The following is a 27119-nucleotide window of genomic DNA, read 5'->3' as shown; positions in this document are numbered from 1 at the left end:
TCGGATAGCGACGTGTAAGCTTGATAGGAGACGGCAGTTAATCTGCCAATGATCCACACTTCTCCATAATCATTTGAGCAAAACAGTTCTTTTCCTAAAACTTTGCAGCCCTATGCTTAGACGTTTCGAAGTACAGTCATGACCAATAAGAATAGATTATGAAATACTCCCTACACTGTATTGTGTGTGTTGCCTAACTTCGCGGCGATAAACGAGCTTCTTATTGAAAAGTTACTATTGAAGTTGGCTTCTCGCCTTACAGTTAGGCAAACACACACACAACGGATTGCAGGGAAGCGGGTATTTCAGGATATAGGTGTCTCATTTTTTTGCCGGTGACTGTGGATAATCGTGATATGCTCCAAGGGTGCTGATAAACGTAGTCTTTATTTCTACTACGACAATCTTACGTTTGTTTTCTAACTCTTTCATTAATCGCGACGATGAGGATGATTGATTGTTTAATTTGGTTTATTTTACTTCGCTTTTCTGCCACTTTTGGCTAATCGTGAAGGCAAGGATGATTTGTGATATGACGAACATGGTGAAGGGATACTCATTCATGCCCAGGTCGGGACCTTTGTGCTAATCACCCCCACACGCAACGATAAGGATGAATGATCACCTGGATTTTCATGGATCTTTTGTCTCAAGTCCCTATTATGCTGACAGGCTAATTGGGACTGGACCTGCAGTTTAAAGTGGGATTGGAACCACTGTGCAATGCGCGTCCACGTGAGACCCTTTGATTACAGGGCGCGACCCACTACACTGTCGGATGAGGGGATGCAACGTCGTCGTCTTGTAATCAAGGATTTCCGGGTTCGATATACCGGTGGAGGCCCATATTGGTTCGGATGCCACTTTGAACTGTAGGTCCAGTCCCGATTAGTCTTTCTGTGTATGAAGTGGACTTAAAACAAAAACTCAAACTCAAGCGAGGGATGCGAATGATGAACCTGTCAAATGAATGCCGGTGTGAACAAAATGACACATCCATGTCTTAGCCTGGGTTCAAACTTGGGACCTCTGGCTTCGTTGCACTTGACCACTCTGCCAGAACGGCAATATTCTCTCTTTGAATGGGACGAAAGGTATAAGAATTTACGTTGGTATGCAGTGTTTTCAATACAACTAGATTGGCCATCAAACAATAAACTCACGTCCAATGATGTGTCAAGGTGTGCCATTAGCACACCATACCAAATACAAAGATTCAGAATCTCAAACAAATTAAAACACATTTATTACAATTAAGGGGTTATTTGCTTTAAAACCGCGTGCAGAATAACCGATTTTGAGTGTATGCGAGGTTTCTTAAATATCTCTAGCATTTTCCACTAACTTCTCTTTGTATTTGGATATTTTGTTATTTATGGTCGCTTTCTGTCACTTTTCGATAAGAGCGACGACCAGGGAGAGCGATAGTTAAATGTTCACAAAGAACACCCATCCCTAGGCCGGGATTAGAACCCTGAAACTTAGGTAGAGAGTCCGAAAGTCGATCACTTAACGCACTCTGCCACAGAGCAGGCTACACAAACACTTCGCAACTTTCACAATTGTTGTAGGACTGGTGTATTGCTATCCAGACTCATGTTTGTATTCCATCTTGATTCTCTCTCATTCAAATTCACCATAGACTCGTGTCATCCAAATGCCCACTGGTATTTTAGCACAGAAACACCTCGAGTGAGGCTTTAATAAAGCGGGATGAACCTCCACACAAGGATAGGAAAAACTAGAAAAGAAAAAACCTGGAGCCATTTCCACCAGAACACATGTGGCTGTCGAAAATTTCATTCGATGAACTGGATGAGAGCCAACTCATCCACTTCTCTCAGTTGCTTCCAGTTGATCCAATAAAGTTGATGAGGAAGAACCACCTACAACCAGTCAAGCCATATTGTACTGATCACATTAAAGCTCGACGAATCTGGATTCTGCTGGAGTACTAGCGATTGCTCTGTTTGTCAAGACGAAGCATTAATTTTATTTATTTATTGCAAATTTTGACGAGCAAGCAACTACCTTGAACTACAATGACTGACTGAATATAGTCTGGGCACATCGAAACATAGGCTACATTTTGTGGTAAGCAATACGGGGAGAAGCTCCTTAAATAAAACAATATTCAGGACAGGCCCCTCACAAGAAAATACAATGGGCTCTTTTAATTCGAACTTGGATAATTCGAATTGCTCGGTAATTCGAACAGAAGTTACAATTTATCTTTAACTAGCTGATTTCCCGGCGTTGCCCGAGTATTTATATATCCCAATCTTCTATTAGACAGGAAAATAATGAATTCTAACTATAGTGTAAAATAAACTTGGAGTTGAACGGCATTGGGAGTGTCACTATTCATCTTAGCGACCCCGAAAACTATTGATTCCAAACTAATATCGGTTGTTTTCGATTATTTGTATATGTCACCCCTTCCCACCCCTAGGGGTGCCAGGGGTGTCTTACTCCCACAGTATTTCTTTCCAGATTGTGACATGTATACCACGTTTGCTTGAAATTGCTTTAGGATAGCAATATCGCACCTTCTGTGTAGGCAACCAACTTCGCCGTGCTGTGTAGCAGGAAGCATAACGTGCTGGATATGACACGAAAATGCCTCTCAACAGAATGCTATTTTATGTTCCTTTCCCACCCCCACTCTTAGGAGTGCCAGGGGTGTCTTACCCCCACAGTATTTCTTTCCAGCCTGCAAGTGATACGTGTACCAAGTTTGGTTGAAATTGCTCCAGGCGTTCGAGAGTTATGCCGGAATAAATACACACACACACACACACACACACACACACACACACACACACACACACACACACACACACACACACACACACACACACACACACACACACACACACACACATCCATTTTTATATATATAAAAGAAGAAGATAGTTAGATGATGTGATGTTTCTGTTAATTCCAATCTTGGATAATTCGAACTCTTTTGTGTTCCCTGGGAGTTCGAATTAAAAAGAAACCATTTTAAAAGATGTGTGTTAAAAACTTTCTTACTCGGTTTTTAAAACTAATTCATTCATTCCTTTTTTTTTACTTTTCTTAGTGTGTATGTATCTCTGTGTTTTTATTTTTTATGTTTTTAATTGCGTGTTTTTCTTTTATTATTACTTGTGTTTTTCTTTTTTTTTTGGTATCTTAATGTTCTTAGTTTTTATATACCGGGTGACCAGAACTAAAAGTTGTTCAAATATTAGTGTATGAGTATTCTACTCCAAATAAGCATCAAGTTACCAGAATTTTGCTTGAAATATTCAGAAATTATGTCAGAATGATAAGACACCCAAAAGCCCATCTCACTTCCACGTAGTATACGCCGGTAACTGCTCTACAAGCCAACGATGCTCTGGCGCCTCCACGCCATCCTTTGTGTTATCCTGCGTTTGTCCTTGTGTGTGCCGAGTGTCCCTTTACAGCCACAGCTTTTAATATGTAAGAAGATTTCACATACTATTGATGCAAAATCAATGAAATTTCAGAGTTCTACGATGCCTCAAACAGGCTACAGAGGACTCTGAGTTGGGAAAACTTCGAATTTGTATAACTTCCAGGATAATTACACTCGGCGAAAGTATCTCGCGGCATTTATGCAGACCAGCGCATGATCAAAACTCCAGAAAAATATCGACCGGTTTCGGTAAATAAAATCCAACCGACATTTTCAAATTTTTACACCTTTAGGTACTACGAGGTAGAGATTCTTCAGCCCCATTGATTAACTTTTCCCTCTTTATTGTTGACACAACAACTGCTCAGAACGCAACTTTTAAGTTGTCATGCTTTCCAGCTGGGAAGAAAAGAGTTTGTGTTTTCTGCTGTTTCAAAAAAGGAGAGAAGAATGTAATGTATACAGAAGGGGAAGAATGTAACGTTTATCATGGAACTGACAAAGCAGCTTTGATTTACGAGTGTCTTTTTATACCAGCTCCAGAGGCAGCGCTCTCAATTTGAAGTCTTCCCGGTTGCATTTTTCAGGAAGCAACGGCCAAGAGGAGGAAGTGAAGAGCTGTTTATCTCTCTCTCGGAGAAAGGGTTCGAGGGAATTTCAAGTCCATATTCTAAAACCGTGTCTGCTGCGGGCGAGAGTCTTTAATTCTTAAACAAGCAACGGAAGATGTTGAAGAGAAGTCTTGCTAGGGGGAGAAGAGGAACGGAGAAAAAGAAGACACTGGAAAGATCCTCAGGATACTCACCAAAAGTACCAATGATTCCAGAAAACGAAGCTGAAGATGTGAGCGTTGTGCAAGGTGGGTTGCCTATAACCTGGGGGAGAATACATGTAGCAGCAGCCGCTTGCGCAACATTCTTTTGGCGGAGCGCAACTGAAAAGAAAAGGAAAAAAGTATAAAGTTAAAACATGGCTGTTATAAAACACAATGGTACAACAAATATTAACAGCACTACTAAAATGCAACTCATGCCCAACATAAAGCTCCAATACCACCACTCGCTGACAAATGATTCTTCATGAAGGAAGCCCCTGAGGTAAAAAATGCTCCATTATGAACCCCCACGAAATTGTCTGGAAACACTGAGAAAATTCAAAACTTACTAAATTACTTCTTTTAAGGGTGAAAATGCACTTTTTTGACGTCCCTAGCAACTTCTTCTTCTTTATATTCTTGTCTCACACAGCGTATTTTTGCGATTTTTAGTCAGAGTTACTGAGTTCAGGTACTATTATATATGTTCAAACTGTTGATGAATATCTTTCTCTTTCTTCGAAACACTATTGACTTATTGAGTGCTCTAGTCCCTTCTGTTCTTATTATATAACGACTTTGTCAGGTCTTTTAAATTAAAATTGTCGTGAGGGTCATGGCTGTTTATATTGCAAACCTATGTTTTCGAGAGAAACTATAAAGTATCCAAATAACTGCAGTACGAGGTTCAGATATTAATGTAGAAAAGGATGTCGGAAATGGAACTTGTGCGTGTTGTAAGTTTTTATATAAAGAGTCTTGGTGTTGTTGCCTTAAGTGACACTGAAAAAATAAATGGTTGAGTGTTTGAATAGCTTCTCCGCACTGACAGAAGAAGTTGATGGCACAACCATTAAACGAGCCAAATATTGGTTTACTAATACGCGTACATGGCCTGTACGCATTCTTAACACATTGACTGCCATGTGTATGATATGTCATACACATGGCTTCTTGCTTCTGGGCCACGTGTATGCTACTCCATACACAAATAAGAACCTGATTCTTGGCCGCGGGTATGGAAACGCATACACAGTTCAAGCAAAACTATATGACTGTTAAATAGCTGTGGCGTACAGCTAAGATGGGGCAGTAATAATTTTAATTTCTGTAATGTCTTACAAGAGTAAAAAAATCTTCAAAACTTTATTTACGCTTACGTATTCATTTCACTAGTACAAATGTATTGACAACTAAAAAAGAAGGGTAAATGTGTAGATACAATTTTTTTCTCGGAATTCACAGCAAACGATTATACATTATGGTATACATTGCTAGTACATCATAATTCTTACAAAATCATTCGTTATATAATATTTTTTGAAAACTTATGTTCCTTGTAGATATATAGATATAAGGATGACATATTTTGTACCGAACACTTTTAAAGTTCAATGATTTTTGTTGAAACACTCCCGGCACATAAAAGGATTTTTGGGACATTTGTCACATACTGTCTTCACCCACCTCGCAAACTTCGTTCCTGTCGAGTCAGAATTTCCACTTCTGCCATAGAGTTTGCAGCAATGTACACAGCGTCTTTGCTTTTTTCTTCCATTATCCCCTACTTTGTCTATCAAGTGATGAGTTGGAGTTTTTCTGCCTTGTTGCACAGGTAAAGTGAGTTGCTGGCCAGGAGGTAATTGTTCAGAAAGAATACTTAGGATCACACGTTCCCTAAATTCATGTATGTGTATGTTACTGGACTGGATGCAGTCACTGTAGAGAATGTAGGCATTCACGAGAGCCGTTCTCCATTTAAATTCAATAATAACTTTCTTGTACCATTTTGTAGTCTTTCGCGGATCATTCCCATATGAAGTCACTTACGTCAATGAAGGTCTGCCAGTATCGTACTCAACAATTGCGGTAGGCTTTCTAATTTCTGAACCACGTCTTTCTTTTACAGTTACCTCTTCAGCAGAGTGAGCTGTAGATAGGACTAACACATCTCTCTTATCTTTCCACTTCAGAATATTCACACCTTCCTGAGTTTCCTTTCCTACAATATCACCTTTCCTCAATTTATCTTGAACGACATCTGCTGGCAAATATTTACGGTTAGACCTAATTGTACCGATCAGATGGGTATTATTGTGAATGGCAAGTTAAGCAAGAGGAACGCTGGTGTAATAATTATCTGTGTAAAGGCGCCGGCCTTCACCGAGAAGATCTCTTAGAAGCTGTAACACAACAGTTTCAGGAACTGACATGTTACCGGACGTGTTTATATTTCCGACATAAAGAATAATGTTCCATGTATAGCCCCTGCTGGCACACAACTTGAAAACTTTCACTCCGTATTTATTATTTTTGGAAAGGATATACTGCCGAAATGAAAGTCTTCCCAGCCATGGTATCATACTTTCGTCGACACAATTTTTTTCCCCTGGTTTGGAATTGTGAAATGAGTTTGTTGGTGATGTTCGTAATTTTATGTAACCTATCATTAGGGACAGCACGTCAATTGTCTGCAAAATGCCACATTCGTAGAAGCAGTTCAAATCTGTTTCTACTCATTATACTTCGGGGAAGAGGAAAATCATACAAAGCACTAGTGCTCCAGTAGTCTGATAATTTTGGTACTTTGACCGAACCCACCCATCCTAATAGTCCAACAAAATCTGTGTTGCATAAAGGTTCGTTTGCTCTACCATCAGTTTTATTATATCACTATCTATGAAAAATTAAAAAAAAATCCTGAGGTTCACCTCCTGACAATGTAGCAGCCAAGTTTGGGCTTTTTCCAGCTCTTCCATTGAAATGAATATTGGGTTTCGGAATATCCCAAACTAAATGACTGAAATCACGGCGTGCGTTGTCAGATGGATTCCGCCGCTGAATTGTAGCTTCTTCGTCGTTATCCTCACTGTCTTGCTTATGTTCAACGGACGTTGCAGACCTAGAACAACGATGCACTTTCGACTCTTCTGCCACAGGAAGCCGAATCGTCATCAGAAGCATCACTTGGAAAATACTCAGTGTCCAGATCAGAATCGTAAATTAGATCTTCACCACTCATATCACTGAAATCTTCATCACCCTGAAGGTAAAGTCTAATCTGGCCTTCATCCATTCACCACAAAATTTTAAAACAACGTGATATTCGGAAAGAACAAGACAAAATGTGGTAACACAAAGCTAATAATTAAATGTATGAAATCATATACACGTGGCATAGAACGTCAAATTGAAAACATACGCCGCGTGTATAGAAATGCATACACACCACAAAAACCTCAACAATGGGCTTAATTTCAATTGTATTGAGATATTATGCATACACATTTCATTCACAGTCGGTCAGTAACAAGAAAATCGGATTGGCCCAGAAGAGATACATTTTCAGTTACACGCTGGCAGTCAATGTGTTTTTGGTACCAAGTTCTATGATTACTGACTTGAGCATGCCACTTATAGGATGTGGTATTTTGTAACTATTTTGCACCACTCCTCCCACTGTTTTTGTAGTTTATATTTTATTCTAGGCTTTTGCATCTACTACGTTATGGTACTTATTTTATGGTATAGGTAGCTATGGTACCTAGCAACGTCTGTTTTCCAGGGAGCTAAAAATTCTACTTTTTTTTCTCATACTTTATCCTCGAGATCAATAACACAGAAGATGAACCAATTCCTAGTTAGAAATCGTGAAACAAGAGCGACATCTACATAGGAAGATTCAGTCCAAAGATTACATAAACAGTTATATACACAACTTAATACTGAAAATATGAAAATAGCTCCTTCTTGGCTGTTATAATGAAATATTTAGAGACGTAAAACTGTTGTGTTTGCCATGTTTTTTGTTGGCCATGGAAACGGGAGTTGCTAGGGAACTTACAGAAAGGTTACTTTCACCCCGAAAACTTCGGAAAGTAACTACTTTTACAAGGGACAGTATTTACACAGTTTATTATTTGAAAATAGACAAAAATATTTTCAGAATTTGTACAATATTAGAGCACGTCCACACTTAGCGTTGCATTGTAAACTTTTCAAATAGGCGAACGTACTCACTTGTTTCTCTCCCTCCAATACTACATGTTGACCTTTTCAAACACGTTAAGAGCATTGAGGAAGACTATCTCTAACACGAGAGCGCACAAAACGTCGCCGAAGGTCACGAACACGTCGAAAACGCGCGTGTCTCAATTATAAATCAAACGTTTTGGAGATTCCCACTTAATAGTACAGTGTGGGGCTTATGACTAGGGAAAGGATTTTAAAATGCAAAATTATGGTCGAGAGAAGGGAAGAAAAGAGTGTGAAAACGTTTTCAGAAAGGTACAAAAGAAGATGCTGATAAAATGCCTTTATTCAATGCTCTCTTTTTCTGCGCCTTATGTATATAAAGCGCGCGGACCGCAGAGAGAACTGTGGTTCTGTCGAATAGGTTTTGTTAAAGTTTGTGTTTTCTTGTGGCTTCTGCTACATTATCTCAGGAACTATTTGGGCTGCAATGATTGTATCATATCATTTTATAGCTCTCGTTGTGCTCTACAAAATGAGACTATAGGATTTTATGTAACTGCTCAACAAGAGTGAAAATCATTTATTTTTCTGTTCAATTTTTTAACGAAGAAAAGGAAGAAAAAAGGTTCTGAAGCATCAAAGAGGGGTTAAAAAAGGGGATAAATGTGCTAATCGCACGAAAAGGTGCAACAAAGTGTGTACATCTTTCTTGATTTCATGTCCTAAAATACATATCTCAAACGATCGTTATGAAAACAGCTATATTTTTGTAAAGATGGTGTACCTTAAAATCCGTTCCCTATGACCACAATGTTGCTGTATGATGTGCAGGAGGAGGCATTTGACTTGAGTGTCAATTGAACATTATCTTAGTCCTTACGTAACAGTGGAATCATCATTAAATTCCTCTTGCACGCGCATCATTGTGTATTTTGTATTTTTTATATTTAGCGCAGCTTTTCTTCCATTTTTGGATAATCGTGACGATGAGTGATGATTTTATGGAATTGATGGCAAGACACATAGAACATCGATGCCATTGCCGATACTATGTAGGTGGCGCTATGGTAAGGTTTCCAGTTTCACACACTGTCACGGGAATCTGTGGAGCAAGGCCGCGCAAAACGGTAGACAAGGAGAGAAAGCGAGTGGAAGGAGGAATGCAGTGCGTGCTGCTGCAAACGGCTGGTAGCTGCAGCAGCGTTTTCAACTACATGCACTCAATTTCTCTCTCACGCGTTCATTGGTCGAGCCCTCTCGAGTCACTACTTGTGCTGAGGACTTGATTTCGTTCGCTTGCTCCACACATTCCCGGGACAGAGTGTAGGGCTATACTGCACAATTGACCCTTGTGTTTTACCATTTCGGCGTAAAAAGAAAATATGTTCACTCTTAATTCGAGCTTCGATTTGGCATTGTGCATTTTTCACTTAGAAGTTCCTGATCTGTGAAATAATACAAACTTTATAACATTACTAACCATACGCGTTTTTCTTTAGCAAAATCCATGTTGTAAACACAGTATTGCCAGGTCAAATTTTGGTTATTAATATTGATATGTATGTCAATTTCCACTAGGATGTATCTTTCCTTATTTCGTGTTTCCATCCGAATTTATGATTTTCAGTTTATTTTTGGATATTGAAGTTTCTATTTAATAATAGCTGTTAATTATTTTCGTAATTTTAAACTGTTTTTATTCAATTTGTTTGGGAAATATATGGCTTTTGGTTATTTTATTGTTCAAGGTTGTCTTAGTGTTGTGCAATAAGGGAGACTTATCTCCCTTATCACACATCATGAGGACAACCTTGAGTTGTGACATTTCTCGTGGAATACCTACGTTGTTAGGTTAGGTCACTTAGGTTTGGTTCTCTTAGCATAAATACACTGCAAATGTATTATTTACACCAAGATAACTAAACCCAAAAAGCCTAACATAACAAATTAGTCATTTAACTTACATCTTCACGCAAATTAGGCTCATTATGTTTCATTTTTAATGGAGGTTCCTCAAACTTAAAACTATGTTTCTTTTCCATTCAAATTGTTTCCTCACCATAAATCCTACATTTCTGGAATCCTTGATTCATAAACTTTCCAACGATGTATCATATTTCTATTAGGAAGGGTTGATTCGACATCCTTACCGCATTTTCCACCCACAGTATAGCCAAATATTTCTTTGAGACTCTGCTGCTACCGGTGCACGTGCGCCGGGGAAAAGGACCAGCGACAGTGTAACAACCTTCCTGCACACAAAATTGCCTTCACTTCTCAGAAATGCAGCGAGAGAGAACTCACTTTTTGAAGAACCCTCGTAAAGCATAGCATAAAAACCCTGGCCACAGGTTGTTCGTAATTGAATTTGCGTTCCTCGCCTCAACGAAGATCCGAGGCAGCGGTCTTTGCATCCTCGTTCTCTGAAGCAGAGGCGACGAGTTGACGCAGAGGCTGCTCCGAAGATTGAAGGGTGCATTGATCTACTTCCACAAAGACCCTCCCCCTTCCAAAGTTGCACGCCTTTTGTTTGCGTAGCGTTTAAGTTTCGGCGCCTCACAGAGACAAAGTTCCTTTGTTGGAGCTGGTTCCGCTTCGAATGTAGTCCCCGAAATTAGCTGGGTCTAATTGTGTGTGTAAGCCCGAAAGCACTAAAACAATGGGTCGCATTTTAAAGGCTACACGTTTACCTTAGTTCGTTATCCTGCGAGTTTTACTACCGACGAAACACATTCATTAACGGCTTGATTTGATTTACTTATTTTACTTCGCTTCTCTGCCACTTTTGGCTAATCGCGAAGATGAGAACGAGATATTAATGAAGGGATTCGAACCCGAGAACACTGGCGTTCCATAAGTCATAAGAAACTCTTCTTCCCTCCGCCAATTCAAATCAAAATTAAAAAAAAAAAAAACATCTTCTGGAGTCATCTTACAAGTACTGAAATGAAAACGGGGAAATACAATTAAACCTTCGTGTAAACTTGTAGGACCAACACCCTCTGACCATTTCTGTAATTTGAGTATGTTTGTTATGTGTGTGTTTATGTTTTACGTGTACTTTTTTACTTTTCTTAGTGTGTATGTATCTCTCTGTGTTTTTATATTTTATGTTTTTTTTATTTTGCGTTTTTATCTTATTTTTTTGTGTCTTTTATTTTTCTTGTGTTTTTCTTTTGTTATCTTAATGTTCTTAGTTTTTATATGCCGGGTGGCCAGAATTAAAGTTACCCAACTTAGAGTCCTCTGTAGCCTGTGTGAGGCATCGTAGAACTCTGATATTTGGTGAATCCACTATGCAGACCTCGGGGAAGAGGATGGCGATAAAAATAAAATAGTTCAATTTTCCGCCACCAGGTTGAAATGTGGCGCTGTACTTCGATGATGGGTTGTACAAATAATCACGTTAAGTGATTTAGCTGAGTTATTAATTAGAAAGACATTTGTTAGTGGCTGGAAGTTGCGAGAAAATAATATAGTTTATTGCAAGATTGCAAGGTAGAGGCAAATCCATAACCAATGGGGCTGTTCATTGCCAAACTTTTCCGGTGGCGGCGGCACCCCTGTTGTGTCCCTAAATAATTTCGTTCGTCATTTGGTTGCCCTAAGCTTTACATTGGAGCACAATGGGATGGCTATTCAAAAGTTATTGTCAATGAAGGTAAGAATTTCTCGTGTAAATCAATAATAAAAATGGGTTTAGCAAAACATAAAGATTATGTAGCCAGTCATAAGTTTCCGAAAATTACATTCTCCTGAACCTAAAAATTAATATATTAAAGCGCAACGGAATGGTTAAGAAAATAAGCTAAATGGTACGTTTATGCACAAAGAACACTAAACTTGACGTCATTTGGGTCGTCTCTAGCTGCCATGGGTCGAAAATACAAAAAAATAAATTTTTACACTATGCTTTGCTTTTTTTCTGGTCGAGCATGTGTAATTCAACGGCGGGTAGGAATCGAAGAAACACGTGAAATTATAAAGAAAAAATGTATTAAGTGCGTAAACGCATGATATCTATTATTATACACTATGACCGACATTATGCCCTATCCGATAATTTAATATTAACGTATGTTTTCATTGTATTAAGCAGATATTCTCCCCTCGTATTTTCGACCTTCTTTTTCTTGGTAACAACAATTTTAAACTTATAATACCTGTAAATAAGATAGCCCTAGAGGTTGCGAGACATGAAACAGAAGAAAAAATATTTTTTTGTAATAACTATTCTTGACGATAAATGTGTGTATATATAAAACAAAGAACCATATTTACTAGCTACGTGGACAAGTATAATATCACGTTAAAAAGTCAGTTATTACAAACAACTATAAAAATAAAAGTTTCAGTCGCGCGGAATTATTATGCATTATTATTTACCGGATTCTCAACAATAGATCTCTTAAATTGTGAAAATTGAAAGTGACGTAAAAAAGTGCTGTGCAAATTTTAAGCCTTTTTGAGTTCCGGTATCTTTTCTGTTGTTGACGATCGTCTTTCAAAAGTCTTACTCTTACAGCACTGATTATTCAACTATCATGTTCAGACATTATTTCTGAGGTTAAGATGATATTGAACTTGCAATTTAATGTAATAACAGCACGTTTGGCATCAAATTTCTCATATATTTAAATGGGAGGACAAATGCTGATCAAAAGCGTGGGGACACCACAGGGCTGCTGCCACCTACAATAGTTTGCTTTGACCAGGCCCATTTGGAGCAGTTTACGTCATTATTACAACCCATCATGGAAGTACAGCGCCACATTTCAACCTGGTGGCGGAAAATTGAACTATTTTATTTTTATCGCCATCCTCTTCCCCATGGTCTGCAAAGTGGATTCACCAAATTTCAGAGATCTACGATGCCTCAAACAGGCTACAGAGGACTCTGAGTTGGGTAACTTTAATTCTGGCAACCCGCTATTTCTTTTTTTGGTATCTTAATGTTTTTATTTTTTATATATCTCACAAACAGTTAGCTATAAAAATCAATTTATAAAATGTAAAGTAGAGATGGTTAAGTGAAAGAAAAGGCTTGTTTCTTAACTTCGCCATGCAAAACAAGGAATGAATAAATAAATAAATAAATAAATGTGTGCTCATCACTCTGCCACGAAGGTCGGCAATTCATTAATGAATTTTTACACTTTAGTACGCAGATTAAATCGTACATTTTCAGAATTATATAAGAGTGTCCGGGCTAGAGGTATATAAAAATAACTGCGTATAATGCGAAAACTAATCCTTGTATTGTCTCGTAGTGAAGACCATCGATCCCATATTTCAGTAGTCCACTTGTACAGTGGGATCTATGAGTATTACCTTGCAAATTGTCCATCACCATGTTCGTGCACTTTATTTGACCCAATAACAGCTTCAAGAATTAAAAGAAAATTGAAAAGAAGCTGTTGACAACTTCTTCACTAGCATACAGAAAAATCTATCGCTTAAAAAAACACAGGATGTAAGAGAAAAATTAATTAAAATAGTCATGGACAATTTGCACGGTAATACTCATGGATCCCACTGTACGATCAATTGTGCTGTTGAGTCAGGCAGCTGCAGAAACCGCCTGGCCACCGAGATCCCCAGTTTGATAACATTTCACTATTTTGCATGGGGCTTCATTAAAGATGTGTACAAGAGGAAAGTTCACGATTTGGTTCATTTGAGACAGCGTATCTTTGAGCTAATAAAGCCTCAAACGCTGGTCAACACTTGGCATGAGCTTTACTATTCGTTTGGATATGTGTCGAGCTACAAATGGTGCCCACATTGATGTGTACCAGAGTACATAGAAACTTTCTGAGTTACTTTGTACAAAACCGGTACAAAAAAGTTAATAAACTTTACAAATGCTAAAATATATGTGTATATTTTTGTATACATCTGGCCCGAACACTCTGCATTACAGAGTAATTACAAATTTGGTGCAAAACAGCCCATTGATTACAATGCGATGACGTTAACACTACGCCGTCGGGGAGGTCATGGTGAATGTTGGGATTACTGATATTAAAAGGGAAATCACTAACATATTCTGTGCTTTTGCTTAAACTCTGCATGGTTTCAAAAATACAGCTGCTCTTAAAACATGAAGTAGTAGAAGACAAGCATAAATGGGGAGAGATGAAAAAATATATACATTCAACATCCCACGTTCCCCCTTCTGCAAATCGTTGAGATGCACCGCTCCGCTTCAATAAATTCTCGCACACTCTCCCAAGGAGCTTTTCTCATTTCGGCGCCATATTGTCAAGCCTGATGGAATCCATTCCCAACGCGGGAACTGCCGGGGTTTCTTCGCAGGGGGCAGGAATTAGATGCTGTAGCGCTTCTAACGGAGAACAGGCTGGAGGGAAGAAGTACTTCGTAGATTCAGGGAGTGGAGTGTCCTCAAGAGGATTGTTATGGTCCATGCTCCAATGACTTTCCTGTCATGCTGCGAACTATTTTCAAGGTTGCGATCTCACGCAGGAAAGAAAATCTATTCTCTATCTACAAGTGGCTTCTGAGAAATCCTATTTGTTGTTTCAATGGCAGCTGCACAGAAATCTTGCGCGTGAGAATATAGTGCATGCGATCGAGACCTTATAACGTACATAGCTACGACAAATGTATTCATCGGCAAAATAACACCATAATGAACACACAGGAGATGAAGTTTTTCCAAGTCACATGGTTTTGTTTACATTAACTTCATTCTTACAGTGGATGGAGAATAGTTTCTATATTTAGCAGGGTTAAATATGGAATGTAATGAAATGGTGTTTAAAGAAACAACGCTAGAAATTCACATCCGATACCACTTCTGCGACAGGAATGTTTGAATTTTATTTGAACATTTACGCATAATGTTTCTTTTAAAAGCCAGTGATTAAATGAAACTGTTCTTGTAAAAGCAAATGGACTGTTGGCCTTACCCGTTGTGAAAAGTAAACCAATTGTGGTTGTAATTATTTTAAAACTGACTGTATGTTGCTTCTGGCGCGCACACACACACATATACGGGGGAGATTAAATTAAAACCTTAAAGGTCCGACCAAAATTATAGGACAGACTGTATGTAGTTCAAAGTTACATGAGGTATCAACTGTTACTTACAAAACGACATCAAGATTGCAACACTGACCACGTGGGCTTCAAGACGCCATATTTGTAATTTTAATGATGGCGCCTCCTCTACACACTTGCACCAGTAAAGAGAAGTGGTTTCTTACCCTCTGGAAGCCCTGAAACAAGTTTTCCAGCAAATGAAAATTGAATATCTCTATACACGCTCACCATACCAGCAACTTTACGAATTGAGGGGGGAGTTCGACAGTGGCCTCAGTTCGCAGGCAGATGGGTGGAAAAGCCTTCGCAGTGGCTCATAAGTGACTGCACGTGGACCCCAAAGACTTATTCTTCTTGAGGCATAAAGGCACTAAATCAGACTTGAAAAACAGTATGGCTAGATCAGCAAAGGGCATAAAAACCAAAAGCAGTTAAGGTTTTTATTTGACTTGACCTCACATAATAAACACAACGATACATGCAAGTCTTGACCAGGGTTCGAATCACGGACGTCTAGCTTCGCAGTGCATGATGCTATCTACATCGCCACAGAGGCCGGCGTAGTCACGACGATAAGAATGAATGTTGATTAGATGACCCTCCTGGCTACAACGACAGGGGTCCAGAGTTCGAATCCCGACCTAGACATGGCCATTCTTTGTGAGTGTCCCTTCATCAATTTCACCATATCAGCACTCATCCTCATCGTCGCAACTAGCCAAAAGTGGAAGAAAAGGGACGCTAAATACTACTTACTAACTAACTCTTTAGCCTTCTTAAACCCAAAGGTTCATGGCTGCAGCAACACAGCCCTTCCATCTATCCCTATCTTGAGCAAGATCTATATACTCTTTTCCATCCCTACCGATTTCCTTTAGGTCCATCTCAACGTTGTCCCTCCATCTTCGTCTTGGTCTTCCTACAGGTCTCTTACCATCAGGTTTACCAACAAGAATCCTGTAAACTCTTCTTTCCTCTCCAATTCGTGCCACGTGGCCTGCCCACCTAAGTCTTCTTGATTTAATCATTCTAAAAATATCTGGACATGAATACAAATTATGTAGTTCTAAATTATGTGACCTTCTCCACTCACTTGTCTCCTCATCCCTTTTAGGTCCAAATATTTTTCTAAGGATCTTATTTTCAAATACTCTCAATATATGTTCCTCTTTCAATGTAAGGGACCAAGTTTCACATCCATATAATACTACAGGCAAAATTACTGTTTTGTATATTTTAACTTTTAGTTTCTTAGATATTAAAGAGACGCTAAATAACAAAATTCAAATCAAGTGGAAAGTACCCATTCCATACCAGACTAACGGCGAAATATAGAGGTATATATAATAAAGAGTATTAAGTAAATACTTCGTAAACTTCACCATACAACAGCTTACTGAGAATTACTAAAAAAAAAGAAGAAAATTCGCCCCTCTCCTGCCCTCTGCACGCACACGGCGCTTTCGAACAAGTTTTCTCTTCCTTGCTTCGAATTTAATCAGCCATAATTCCTGACGTACATCCCAGAGACACGTGGAAGTAACTTTCTCCCCCTTCCTTCTGGAGAACTCGTAAATACTTTTTCCCTTCCCTCTTTTGCCTAATGCGGCTCCCCTATCGATCGGTCGGATAGTTGGAATTAGGTTCTTCCACGCGTAATTGCTTCCCCACCGAAGGCTACAGATATATTTCCCCCACTCCCGGAAGAATTTCCTCCCAGGGGAAGAAGGGAATTTCCGAAAATTCCTATCCGTAAACTTCCTATCTTTTATTTGGATGCTTCCTCATTGTAAGGTACAGTGAGCTTATTTTCGTAACGTCCCTGGCTGTTGTGCATTTGCAGCTTTGGAGCGAGTCACAACACGCGAGCCGCTGACGTCATCTCAATCCAGCACCGCTCACTATACCCTGTCCCAGCTAACTGTAGAGCAGGGCCGTGCATATTGGCAGAGGACGAGGAGGAAAATCGAGTGGTGAAAGCGCAGTGTTGCCAACCGTACGGTCCAGACCTTAGTTCGTAAGCTAAATGCACGGCTTGTCAAAATTTGCTCTTGCAGTTTTATCCCTAATATTTCCCTAAGAAATTCTTAAACCAATCGTACGGACCTGGAGACAAAGATACGGTCTGTTTGTCATGTGCGTTCGGTATTATCCTTTTCAAAAGTTTGCAACGCTGCATATCCCTAATATAAATCGGGTAACTCCCGTCGCCCATTACACAATCCCGTTTCTCCCACTGTTGATTGGTGGAGCCGTCTCGAGTCACTACTTGTGCAGAGACTTGTTCTCGTTCTCCTTGTCTACAGTTAGCTGGTTTTAGTCAATTGGAGATATGTCGAAAGTAATCTGACTCTACTAATCAACAAAGTTGAGATAATAGTTTATTTAAAAAAAGTTAAAGCTATGTGTGCGATGTGTTACGAGGGCTAGACTGTTCGTGACTGCATTTTCTTTGTACAGGTGCTATATTCCTGAAATATATGGTTTTACATGTTATGAGTAAACTAAATTAGGGTGTTTCACTAAGGCATGTTTAACCATTTTCTACTTCACAGAGCATGTTTTAACTTCTTCAGCACATTACACTTTCTTTTATAGTCGACGCGCTAGCTTCGTAACAACCGGCTGGCTTTAGAGTCCACGGAGAACACCCACCAGCTGCAACAATCACATTCAACGCACAGTGTTGCCACACATCTACTATACGCCACCGTGTCCCTCCGCGCACAAGCACCTTTCCACGGTCTCCACATTGAAGTTGCAAAGTACGGCAACAGCGTATCCATAGTCATGTGACAGACTCCACGTGGAGTAGACGAGCAGAATGACAGCTTCGGCCATTGGCTGAAGGTTGAGTGTGATTGGACGAAAACAACTCGCCCGCTGTTTAACCCCACCCACATTCATGGCGGCGGTTTCCTTCAGTTCTTCTATACACTTAGACATTTTCGAAGTAGATTAAATTTGCTCCTCTTGTGTGTGTGTAGGATGTAGGGTTTTTGAAGTGACAAAATGTTCTATGATTGAAAATTTGCACAAAGTAGTAATTGTACACTGCAACTCAGGTATCCATTATATGCGATAGAAAGAAGTGTATGAAAATATTCCAGAATATTAATGCCATGCTATTCAGAATACAATGAATTGCCCCAATATGTACTTTCAAATGTTGTTATTATTTATTATTAATTGATTACTCGAGGTGGGATTACACTTTTGTCACACTTTTTGGTCGCTTCTCTCCTGTTTACATAAACCCACGAAAAAATAATTTAATAATTCGAAACTTATTTTTAGTGTGTATTTATGAAAAATTTAGGTCATAAGTTCATTTATTATTTTGCATACACTGGTAATTCTAAGTTCATAAAAAGTTAAGTGAAGGGTCTACTAATTACACTGTTCTACACACGTTTTGTTACAGAAATGAAAGTACTCATTCTTTACTTATCGGAGCTTAACACGGACATAACATTAAAAAAGTTCGATTGGCCCTCGTTTTGGCGTAACAGAGGGGGGTGGGGGAGACGGAACACATTCAAGCAACCCAGCTCAACTCGATAAGCTATAAATGGCAACACTGCTGACGGTCTGGCACGTCGCATTCCAGTATATCACGCCATCCTTTCCCCTCAACAATGGCCAGTTTGCATTCAGCTTCGCAGTGTTTCCAGAGTATATGCAGTATATACAGTGACGTGGCAACACTGGTGGTTGTTTGGCAACTCAGCATCCCAACAACAACACTCCATTCAGACATGTCATGTATTCAGGGAAGTATTTCACCACCTTTGGCTGCTAGCGAACTTCACAAGATAACTAACTCACTCACTCTCTAGTCTTCTTAAACCCGAAGGTTTATGACTGCAGAAACACAAGCATTCCACCTGTCTCTATCATGGGCAAGATCAATCCAATCTTTTCCATCCATTACCGATTTCCTTTAGGTCCATCTCAACGTTATACCCCATCTTCGTCTTCGCCTTCCTACAGGTCTCTTACCATCAGGTTTCCAAACAAGAATCCTGTAAACCACAAGATAACTTAGGTCGAATTAAATGACCTACTCAGGGACTGAGAACTTCCCAAAAATTATGCCGAATTGTTGGTCTTTCGGCTGCAACAATGGAATCAGCCGGCGGATGATGTGAAGGTACTCCCTACAGACAAAGAATTTCTTCCAATTTTCGAAACAAAAGGGGGCCTGACTGTGTGCCATGACAAAGGCTTCTTTGCATAGATTAATATATCACATAAGACCGAGGACTGAAGACTTTTTATTGATTCCGCCAAGTTCTCTCTTAAAGCAGTTTTGCTGCACATGTTTTAACTTCAATTCCTGTTGTCCATGTAGTTGGAATTAAGAAACTTACGAAAACATGAAATAAATTCTTCAGTGATCGTGAGTGAACTGCATGGAATGCATTTCGACAAGTGTGTCATAGTTTTCTGGGGAACAGGAGAACAAAAAACTATTAACAACTCGTGGAGAATCTTCTGACGTCTTACGAGAAGACTGGTGGGAATTCAACATTCATAGTATTACTTAATTCCATTCTTTTCTTAGTGCTTTGCTGTTAGTGGCTTTTACTGTTCAAGGGATCTATTTCAGCAAAAAAAGGGTACTTGATCCTACACTGCAGAAAATTTTGTCTAAGATTCAGTAACCATTTATTTCAAGGCCGCCCGCAGGATATTTTTTTGGGGGGGGCAGTGTATAAAGTGCCGTAAACATTGAGTTATGCTTTCCCCCAGTTAAGAGAATTATCATAAAGCATCACCAGCACTAAGTTAATTTGCATAGATGCTTAATTTGTCTTTCACGGCCCCTGTCATCAAGGATCTCACGCTAAAATTTCAAAATTTGAATTGAATTAATTTTTCCCAGATATCTCGGGCGGGGGAGCAAGTGCCCTCCCTGGCCTCATTTTGCGAGAGCTCTTAATATATTTGTCAAGTTACGCCCACATTGCTTATGATTAATTGTTGTGTAACATGCATTAGGCTTATCTTGAAAATAAGAGCTGATGCATTGCTTATGGGTAACATGAATTATGCCGTAACTTCAAATGAAGAGCCAATATTAGAATATGAAGTGCATATTCGTGTTCAGGAGGACAATTTCAGTAAAAAAAAACCAGCTACTTTTCTTTCTGTAACAGAAAAAAAGTGAAAATTTGAAGAACACTGTTATTATTGTTTTATATAAATATTCCACACGTCTAAATTTCCTACTGTAATGCGCAGTGGAGGCTATTGGGTTCCAAAACCGGGAGGAGGGGCAAGGTGCCAAAACTGGGGGGGGGGCAAAGATAGTATATTTCCCTTTGTAGATAAGATTTAGCATAGTGCGGGGGCAAAATTGGTGATAAGTGGGGGGCAACTGCCCCCTCGCCCCCCTAATCGCCGCCACTGGTAATGCTAATATTTTATTTCCACAATAGTATACGAATACTATTTTCAAATGAATAGCCGCATACGTTTGCTGTAATATATAAACTGTGCTGTGTATAGCAATGCAGGAAATAAATATAATGTTGTAATGATCTAATATATAAAAATGGATGTATGTGTGTGTGTATGTTTGTTACAGCATAACTCTCGAACGCCTGGAGCGATATCAACCAAACTTGGAACACGTATCACTTGCAATATCTAAAGAAATACTGTGGGATTAAGACACCCTTGGCACCCCTATGGGTGCGGGTGGGAGGGGGTGACATGTAAAAATAATCGAAAACGACCGATATTAGTGTGGAATCGATAGTCTTCGGGGTCTCTAAGATGAATAGTGACATTCCTAATGCCGTTCTACTTCAAGTTCATCACCTATCGGGATGGGGGGTGAGAGGGGGTGAAAATTAAAATGTCAAAAATGACCAAGATTAGTGTCGAATCCATAGTTTTTGGAGTCGCTAAGCTAATTGGTGACATTCACGATGACCAAACTTGGTACACATATGACTTACAATCTGGAATGAAATACTGTGGGGGGTAAGACACCCCTAGCACCCCTAGGGGTGGGGGTGGGAATGGGTGACATGTAAAAATAATCGAAAACGACCGATATTACTGTGGAATTCATAGTTTTCGGGGTCGATAAGATGAATAGGGACACTCCCAATGCCGTTCAACTCCAAGACACCCCTGGCACCCCTAGGGGTGGGGATGGGAAGAGGGTGACATGTAAAACGACCGATATTAGTCTGGAATCAATAGTTTTCGGGGTCGCCATGATGAATAGTGACATTCCCAATTGTAACGATTGAAAAATTTTTGGCAAATCTTTTTAATATTTAATAGCCCTCGTATAAATTAATTTGGAGTTTTAATCTTTTGAATGTACATTTTTATCTTTTATCTTTGTTAACATTGTAACGCAGTTTCGGCCCAACGAGAAAGAACGCAAAGCAAGTAGAAGCTTGCGTTGTTTTTCTTCCTTAACAACAATGAGTTCTTTTCGTTCGGCGCTGCGTGGGTTTGTAAATAAGTTTAGCTTGCATTGTGTTTCTGGATATGTCTTTTGGAAAGGGTAATTGTTAGATGCTAAAAATAACTTTTCAGTTTGTCGAAATGTTTTGTTGAGAAATAGGATTGCGCAATCTCGCAAGTATAAATATCAGCGTTCTCGCTAATTCAAAACAAAGCTACAAGAATAATCAGCGGCCACGATAGATACACAACTAATCAGCAAATACATGAAGATCTCGAAATCGATAAGATAGAAGATGTCATCAAAAGACTAACTGCAAAGTTCTGGAACGAACTAAGAGGACACCACAATCCCGCAGTAAACCAGATCGGAACTGCGGAATTAGGACGCCACACTCACCGCACCCCACGGCCAGAGTGAACTTCAAGTAAAAAGAAGAAGAAGATAAAAACCTCGAGCGACAGTTGCAGAGGAAATCAAAATAAGATCGCACAAACATGAAAGAAACTGGGGAAAAATGGAAATAGAAGTCAAGGAAACGGCACTTCACAAAGAAAAAGTCAAGAAAATGCAACGTGCAACGTGCAACGTGGCAGATTAATTCAGTATAGCAGTAGATTCCGGAATCGTTAGGTGATTAAATCGCTTGTCGAGGTCCAGGGCTGGGAGAACACAGGCATTGTGAGGGGAGTGGCTGGTCAACTCTCCCTTCTACAATGTCCTGAGTTTTCCGTAAGCCACCTTTCTGGATTTGTGCTGGTCAGCATGTTCCTTAAAGGGGATTTTGGCAGGCTTGTAAATAATTTGATTTATACATAATTAATCTTAATAATTTAAAATTTTGTTTCATAAATTCTATCGAAGTTGGCACTGGTCAGTGTGACTCCGATATAAATTCAAGATATACATCCTTCTCGTCGAGTTAATTTTTATTCTAAATCATTCTGAATTCTCCTGGTCAGGAGGTTCATTTAAATAAATTTGTTTCTTTGATACTTAAATCCGAGAGCATACCTCTGGTCAGAGGATGTCTCTTAAATCTAATAACTTATATAGTTTTACGTCCGTTTCTAAAGTCTGAGTATCCGGAACGTTTAATGGGTTTTCTTATTTTGGTTTTATGTTAGATATAATTTTGAAACAGTTATAATAGGTGACCGGTCGAGTAAATGTTTTTATAGAAATTCGTTTTATGTAAAAGTCTATTGTTTTGCTTTTGCAATGTAAGTAGCCAAAGAGGGTAGACAGTGTCCCCTGTTATGTTATGGAATTCCAAGGGAACATTTGTAGTTTGTGGCCGAGAGATGGCTTTGGTAATTGGGTAGAGACAGGCTCCCCTTATCTTTATTTATGAATGTTATTGGAGGTTGGCCCCGAAGAGGGTAGTATACCTCGAGAGTTCTAAAGAACATAATACTGAAGTGAAAATATGACAGAAGCACAAATAGATATTTACGGAAAGAAGTTTATGTAATTTTCTTTTGGTTTTGGTTAATGGAAATTGTCGATCATTACTGTTAATTTGTCACCTGTTTATTGAAACCAAGTTAAGCTGGGATATGGACGATATATATATATATCTATATAAGAGAGAGCTCTCTGGATTGTATTTTATGAGAAAGCAAGTTTCAGTCTATGTTTTTCGGAAGTTATTTGAACAGAAATTAAATTTTGGCATTGTAATTTTCTCTCGATCTGAAGATTGTATACTTTCTTTTATCCTAACATATATATGGATTAGTAAATAAATTTATAATCGTTATTTGGTATTTCTTTGTAGTAAGTTTGCCTAATAAGTATAAATTAACTGACTTCCTTTTGGTTGGAGAGGTGTCCCGCCGTTACTGGTCAGTGAGGCGGAGGCCTTATCAATCCAAAGGACGCCAGAATTGATTATGCTGATTTCAATCGCGAATCGTATGCGTATCCTCACTGGTCAGTGGGATGCGGGTGCGATTGCGGTGGAGTTCAAGCATGAGAAAGGGCTAATATAATTTGAAGTCTTGGTTATGTAAGTGTAAATTTAACTTTTGATTATATTATTATCTTGAAACAGACCCTTACCCGAACTTTGGGATGCGGGGTCTAATGCCCCGCAGGAACTGAGCGTAGTCGTGGCATTTATATATTTATAACAGAAAGATAATTGGTAGGCAGCGACGCCCGGTCTTTGTCTGTCGAGGGGACCGAGCCGGTGTGTCGTGTCTCTTGACAACGGGCTATCCGCCTACTTGTTGCACAATGCCGTTTAACTCCAAGACATCCACCCCTGGCACCCCTAGGGGTGGGAGTGGGAAGGAAGTGACATGTAAAAATAATCGAAAACGACGGTTATTAGTGTGGAATCCATAGTTTTCGGGTCGCTAAGATGAATAGGGACACTCCCAATGCCGTTTAACTCCAAGACACCTCTTGCAACCCTAGGGTTGGGGTTGATATGTAAAACAACTGATATTAGTGTGGAATCCACAGTTTTCGGGGTCGCTAAAATAAATGGCTACACTCCCAATGCCTTTTAATTTATTTACTCTTGCTTTTGGAGATGGAACTAAAAATGTTGTTGATAAATTGTTGTTAAATTTATATTATATTGATTTTGTAAAATATATTACTTTCTAATTTGTATACTGTACTTATGCTTTTAAATACGTTTCTTACGTTGTTTCGAATGTTTTAGAAGCCTTTTCATTTTGCCTATTTTGCCTATTTGGGACCCCACTGTCTATTTTTAATTAAAATGCCTTTTTTTTGCCTTTTTCAATTAAATTTGACCATTTTTTTTAAAAAAAATGTGTATATAAATTATTTTTCTCCCAAAAAACGTTGTTGGCATTTATTTTTCTTCCGTTTATTATGTGAATAAATTTCGCCTTATTTAAGTAATATTGAACTCATGCATGTTTCAACATTGCTGAAGGAGTAAAGTGTGAGAAAAATGTATTTCATGCTCAGTTAGGATATTGCCTTTCGGTTAACATTTCCTTGTGCATGATTGACTGCTGAAGTGGACAGGTTGATTTCGAACACAAAGAAGATATTTCTGAAATCTCTCTCTCGAACCCGAAAATTTAAGGAAGTTGCATCTGAACTTAGTTTACCTCCGCAACCAGCCTTGACCAGATGGGGAACCTGGATATCAGCATCTATATATTATGCTAACAACCTTGAAAAAATCAGTGAGGTGATAGATGCTCTTCCAGAAAATGAAGCGGCTTCAATTCTTGAAGTGGAAAAACTCCTGTGCTATTCAAGTTTACTTTTGCACATTATGGTGCATTGCCAGAGACAATTACAATTATAGCATCCATGAAAATCTACGAGGAATCTATGCAGCATATGATGGAAGTGCCAGGAGAAAAGGGGTCAGCTGTTGCGGAAAAGTGCAAACGGGTAGTGAGTGCAAATGAGGACTTGAAACAATTGAAAACAATTTGTGATATTCTAAAAGGTGAAACTGCTGTTACCAAAATGAGTCCAGCTACATTAGCTTGTTTTATGTATGCTCCAGTAACTTCTGTCGAAGTAGAAAGATCATTTTCTACTATGAAAGACATTCTCTCTGACAGACGACTATCAATGAATGTTGAGAACTTTAAAAAAAAAAACACCTTGTAGTTATGTGCAATCAAGACGGAGAAATTTGAAATGCTCTTCCCAATGTAGATTTTAACATTTTGCCAGAAATTATAGATACAAGTAAGTGACTTCCAAATGTACCTTTTTTCGGTTTATTTTGCCTTTTTTTCATTTTTAGTGCCTATTTTCAACATTATAAATGCCATTTTGCCTGCCTATTTTAACGAAAATAAATGCCTGAACTTCCGGGCTCTAGTGATAACATATAAATTACGAATTGTAAATAATGCTTCAAGACACTCGAAGTAAATCCCACAATAAGGATTTCATGGCCAAAGCTATGTCAATGTAATGCAAATAGTATGAGATGTGAAGTTTATGTAATTTATTCTACTAGTTCGTTTCGGGGAATAAATTTCGAAACCGTATGGAGAAGGAATTCATTAGAAAATACGAGTATGTCCGTAAAGTGGTATATCAACTTCAGATAAAATTTGTTATGTACTCAAATTCACTGCTACGGGCTACACGTGCTGCATTTTTGTAACAGTGCCAATGCTATTATGTTATTATCTTTTGTTGCATACATTATTTTCCCTTTTCTTCAACAGTTAGCATCTAAACTTATGAAGTGGTATATCGTGTTTCTGCAGTCGTTATTTTTCAAGACGGATTTTCAAGAATCATGCGAGACACCACATTTTCAGAACGTGAAATCGGGACGTTTTTACTACTCTTGTCGCAATGCATGACCGCATGCGCGTACACATAATACATATGTTATTAATTTATCAAAATAAACAAATGTTGTTACGCACAATATGTAATGGAACAAGAACAAAAGCATATTACTGGAAATGAAGAAAACAGATTAGTATTCCGAAATTACAATATGGAAATGGAAATGAAAAATTTAGAGAGCAATATTTTTACAAACTGTTCGTGTAGTTTAATTCCAGATTTTATTCGATATGTTTGAACAAATTAAAACTAGATGTAAAATGATTGTGGTACTACTTTACTATAGGGGTGACACCTATAAATCATTTATTTCGCACTTTTTTACATTGCTAACGTACTATTCTGCATTGCGAAACATTTCTTTAGGTGAAATAATGAATTCCTAACGAAAATAATGTATATTTCTTACATTTACGAGTACTTACTGTTACTCGTTATTTCGATTCTGTAACACATTATGACGATAGCGTACAGGTTCATCACGCGTTGTGAGTGTGTTTTGTCGATTTATGCAGTGCTGCAACCTTGTTCACCGGAAAATACCTACTTTCGTGCCAGGATTTGAAATTATGCTAATACCTAGCACACCACTGACGTTAACCTCACAAACCATTGACGTTAGCCCCAAAAACCATTCACGTTAGCCCCACAAACCATTGACGTTAGCTCCAAAAACCATTCACGTTAGCCCCAAAAACCATTTTCCGTAAGGTTAGGTTAGGTTAGCTTAGGTTAGGCAAGCATAGTTTAAAAAATGTTAAAAAAATTAAAAACATGTTGTAGTGAAAACACTGCGAGTTTGAAACACTGACTACGGGTTTACGTCATCTAACACACTGACCATTGTGCTCTCGTGCAGAAAGCAAATGGCGCCAGCAGAAACAGCGTGTCGGACAGAGATTTTCGCAGAAAAGAACATGCATTCGCATTAAAATGGATCAAAACTACATTCACGAACTTCCACAACGTTACAGAAACTGATTTGCGTAAGTACTTTCTCCTGTAAAAAGTAAGAAATCCGTCACCCCTATAGTAAAGTGTTACCATGATTGTTAGTAAGGAATACATGGTACTTACATAATGAGCGA

General features: G+C 38.8%; 1 protein-coding gene across 1 annotated transcript in view; it reads right to left on the bottom strand.

The window, feature by feature from the left end:
* Nucleotides 1–27119, bottom strand: part of LOC145998724 (uncharacterized) — a 106440-nt gene that overhangs the window by 44423 nt on the left and 34898 nt on the right. The window contains exon 3 of the mRNA XM_083135238.1: nucleotides 4233–4361. Within this exon, the coding sequence (XP_082991364.1) occupies nucleotides 4233–4361 (129 nt within the window). The remainder of the gene's footprint in view (nucleotides 1–4232; nucleotides 4362–27119) is intronic.

The sequence above is a fragment of the Lepisma saccharinum genome, chromosome 14 (assembly GCF_977018435.1).
Source record: "Lepisma saccharinum chromosome 14, izLepSacc3.1, whole genome shotgun sequence".
NCBI classification, from domain to species: domain Eukaryota; kingdom Metazoa; phylum Arthropoda; class Insecta; order Zygentoma; family Lepismatidae; genus Lepisma; species Lepisma saccharinum.
The sequence above is the reverse complement of the archived record's forward strand: the minus strand, read 5'-3'. Positions and strand labels throughout refer to the sequence as shown.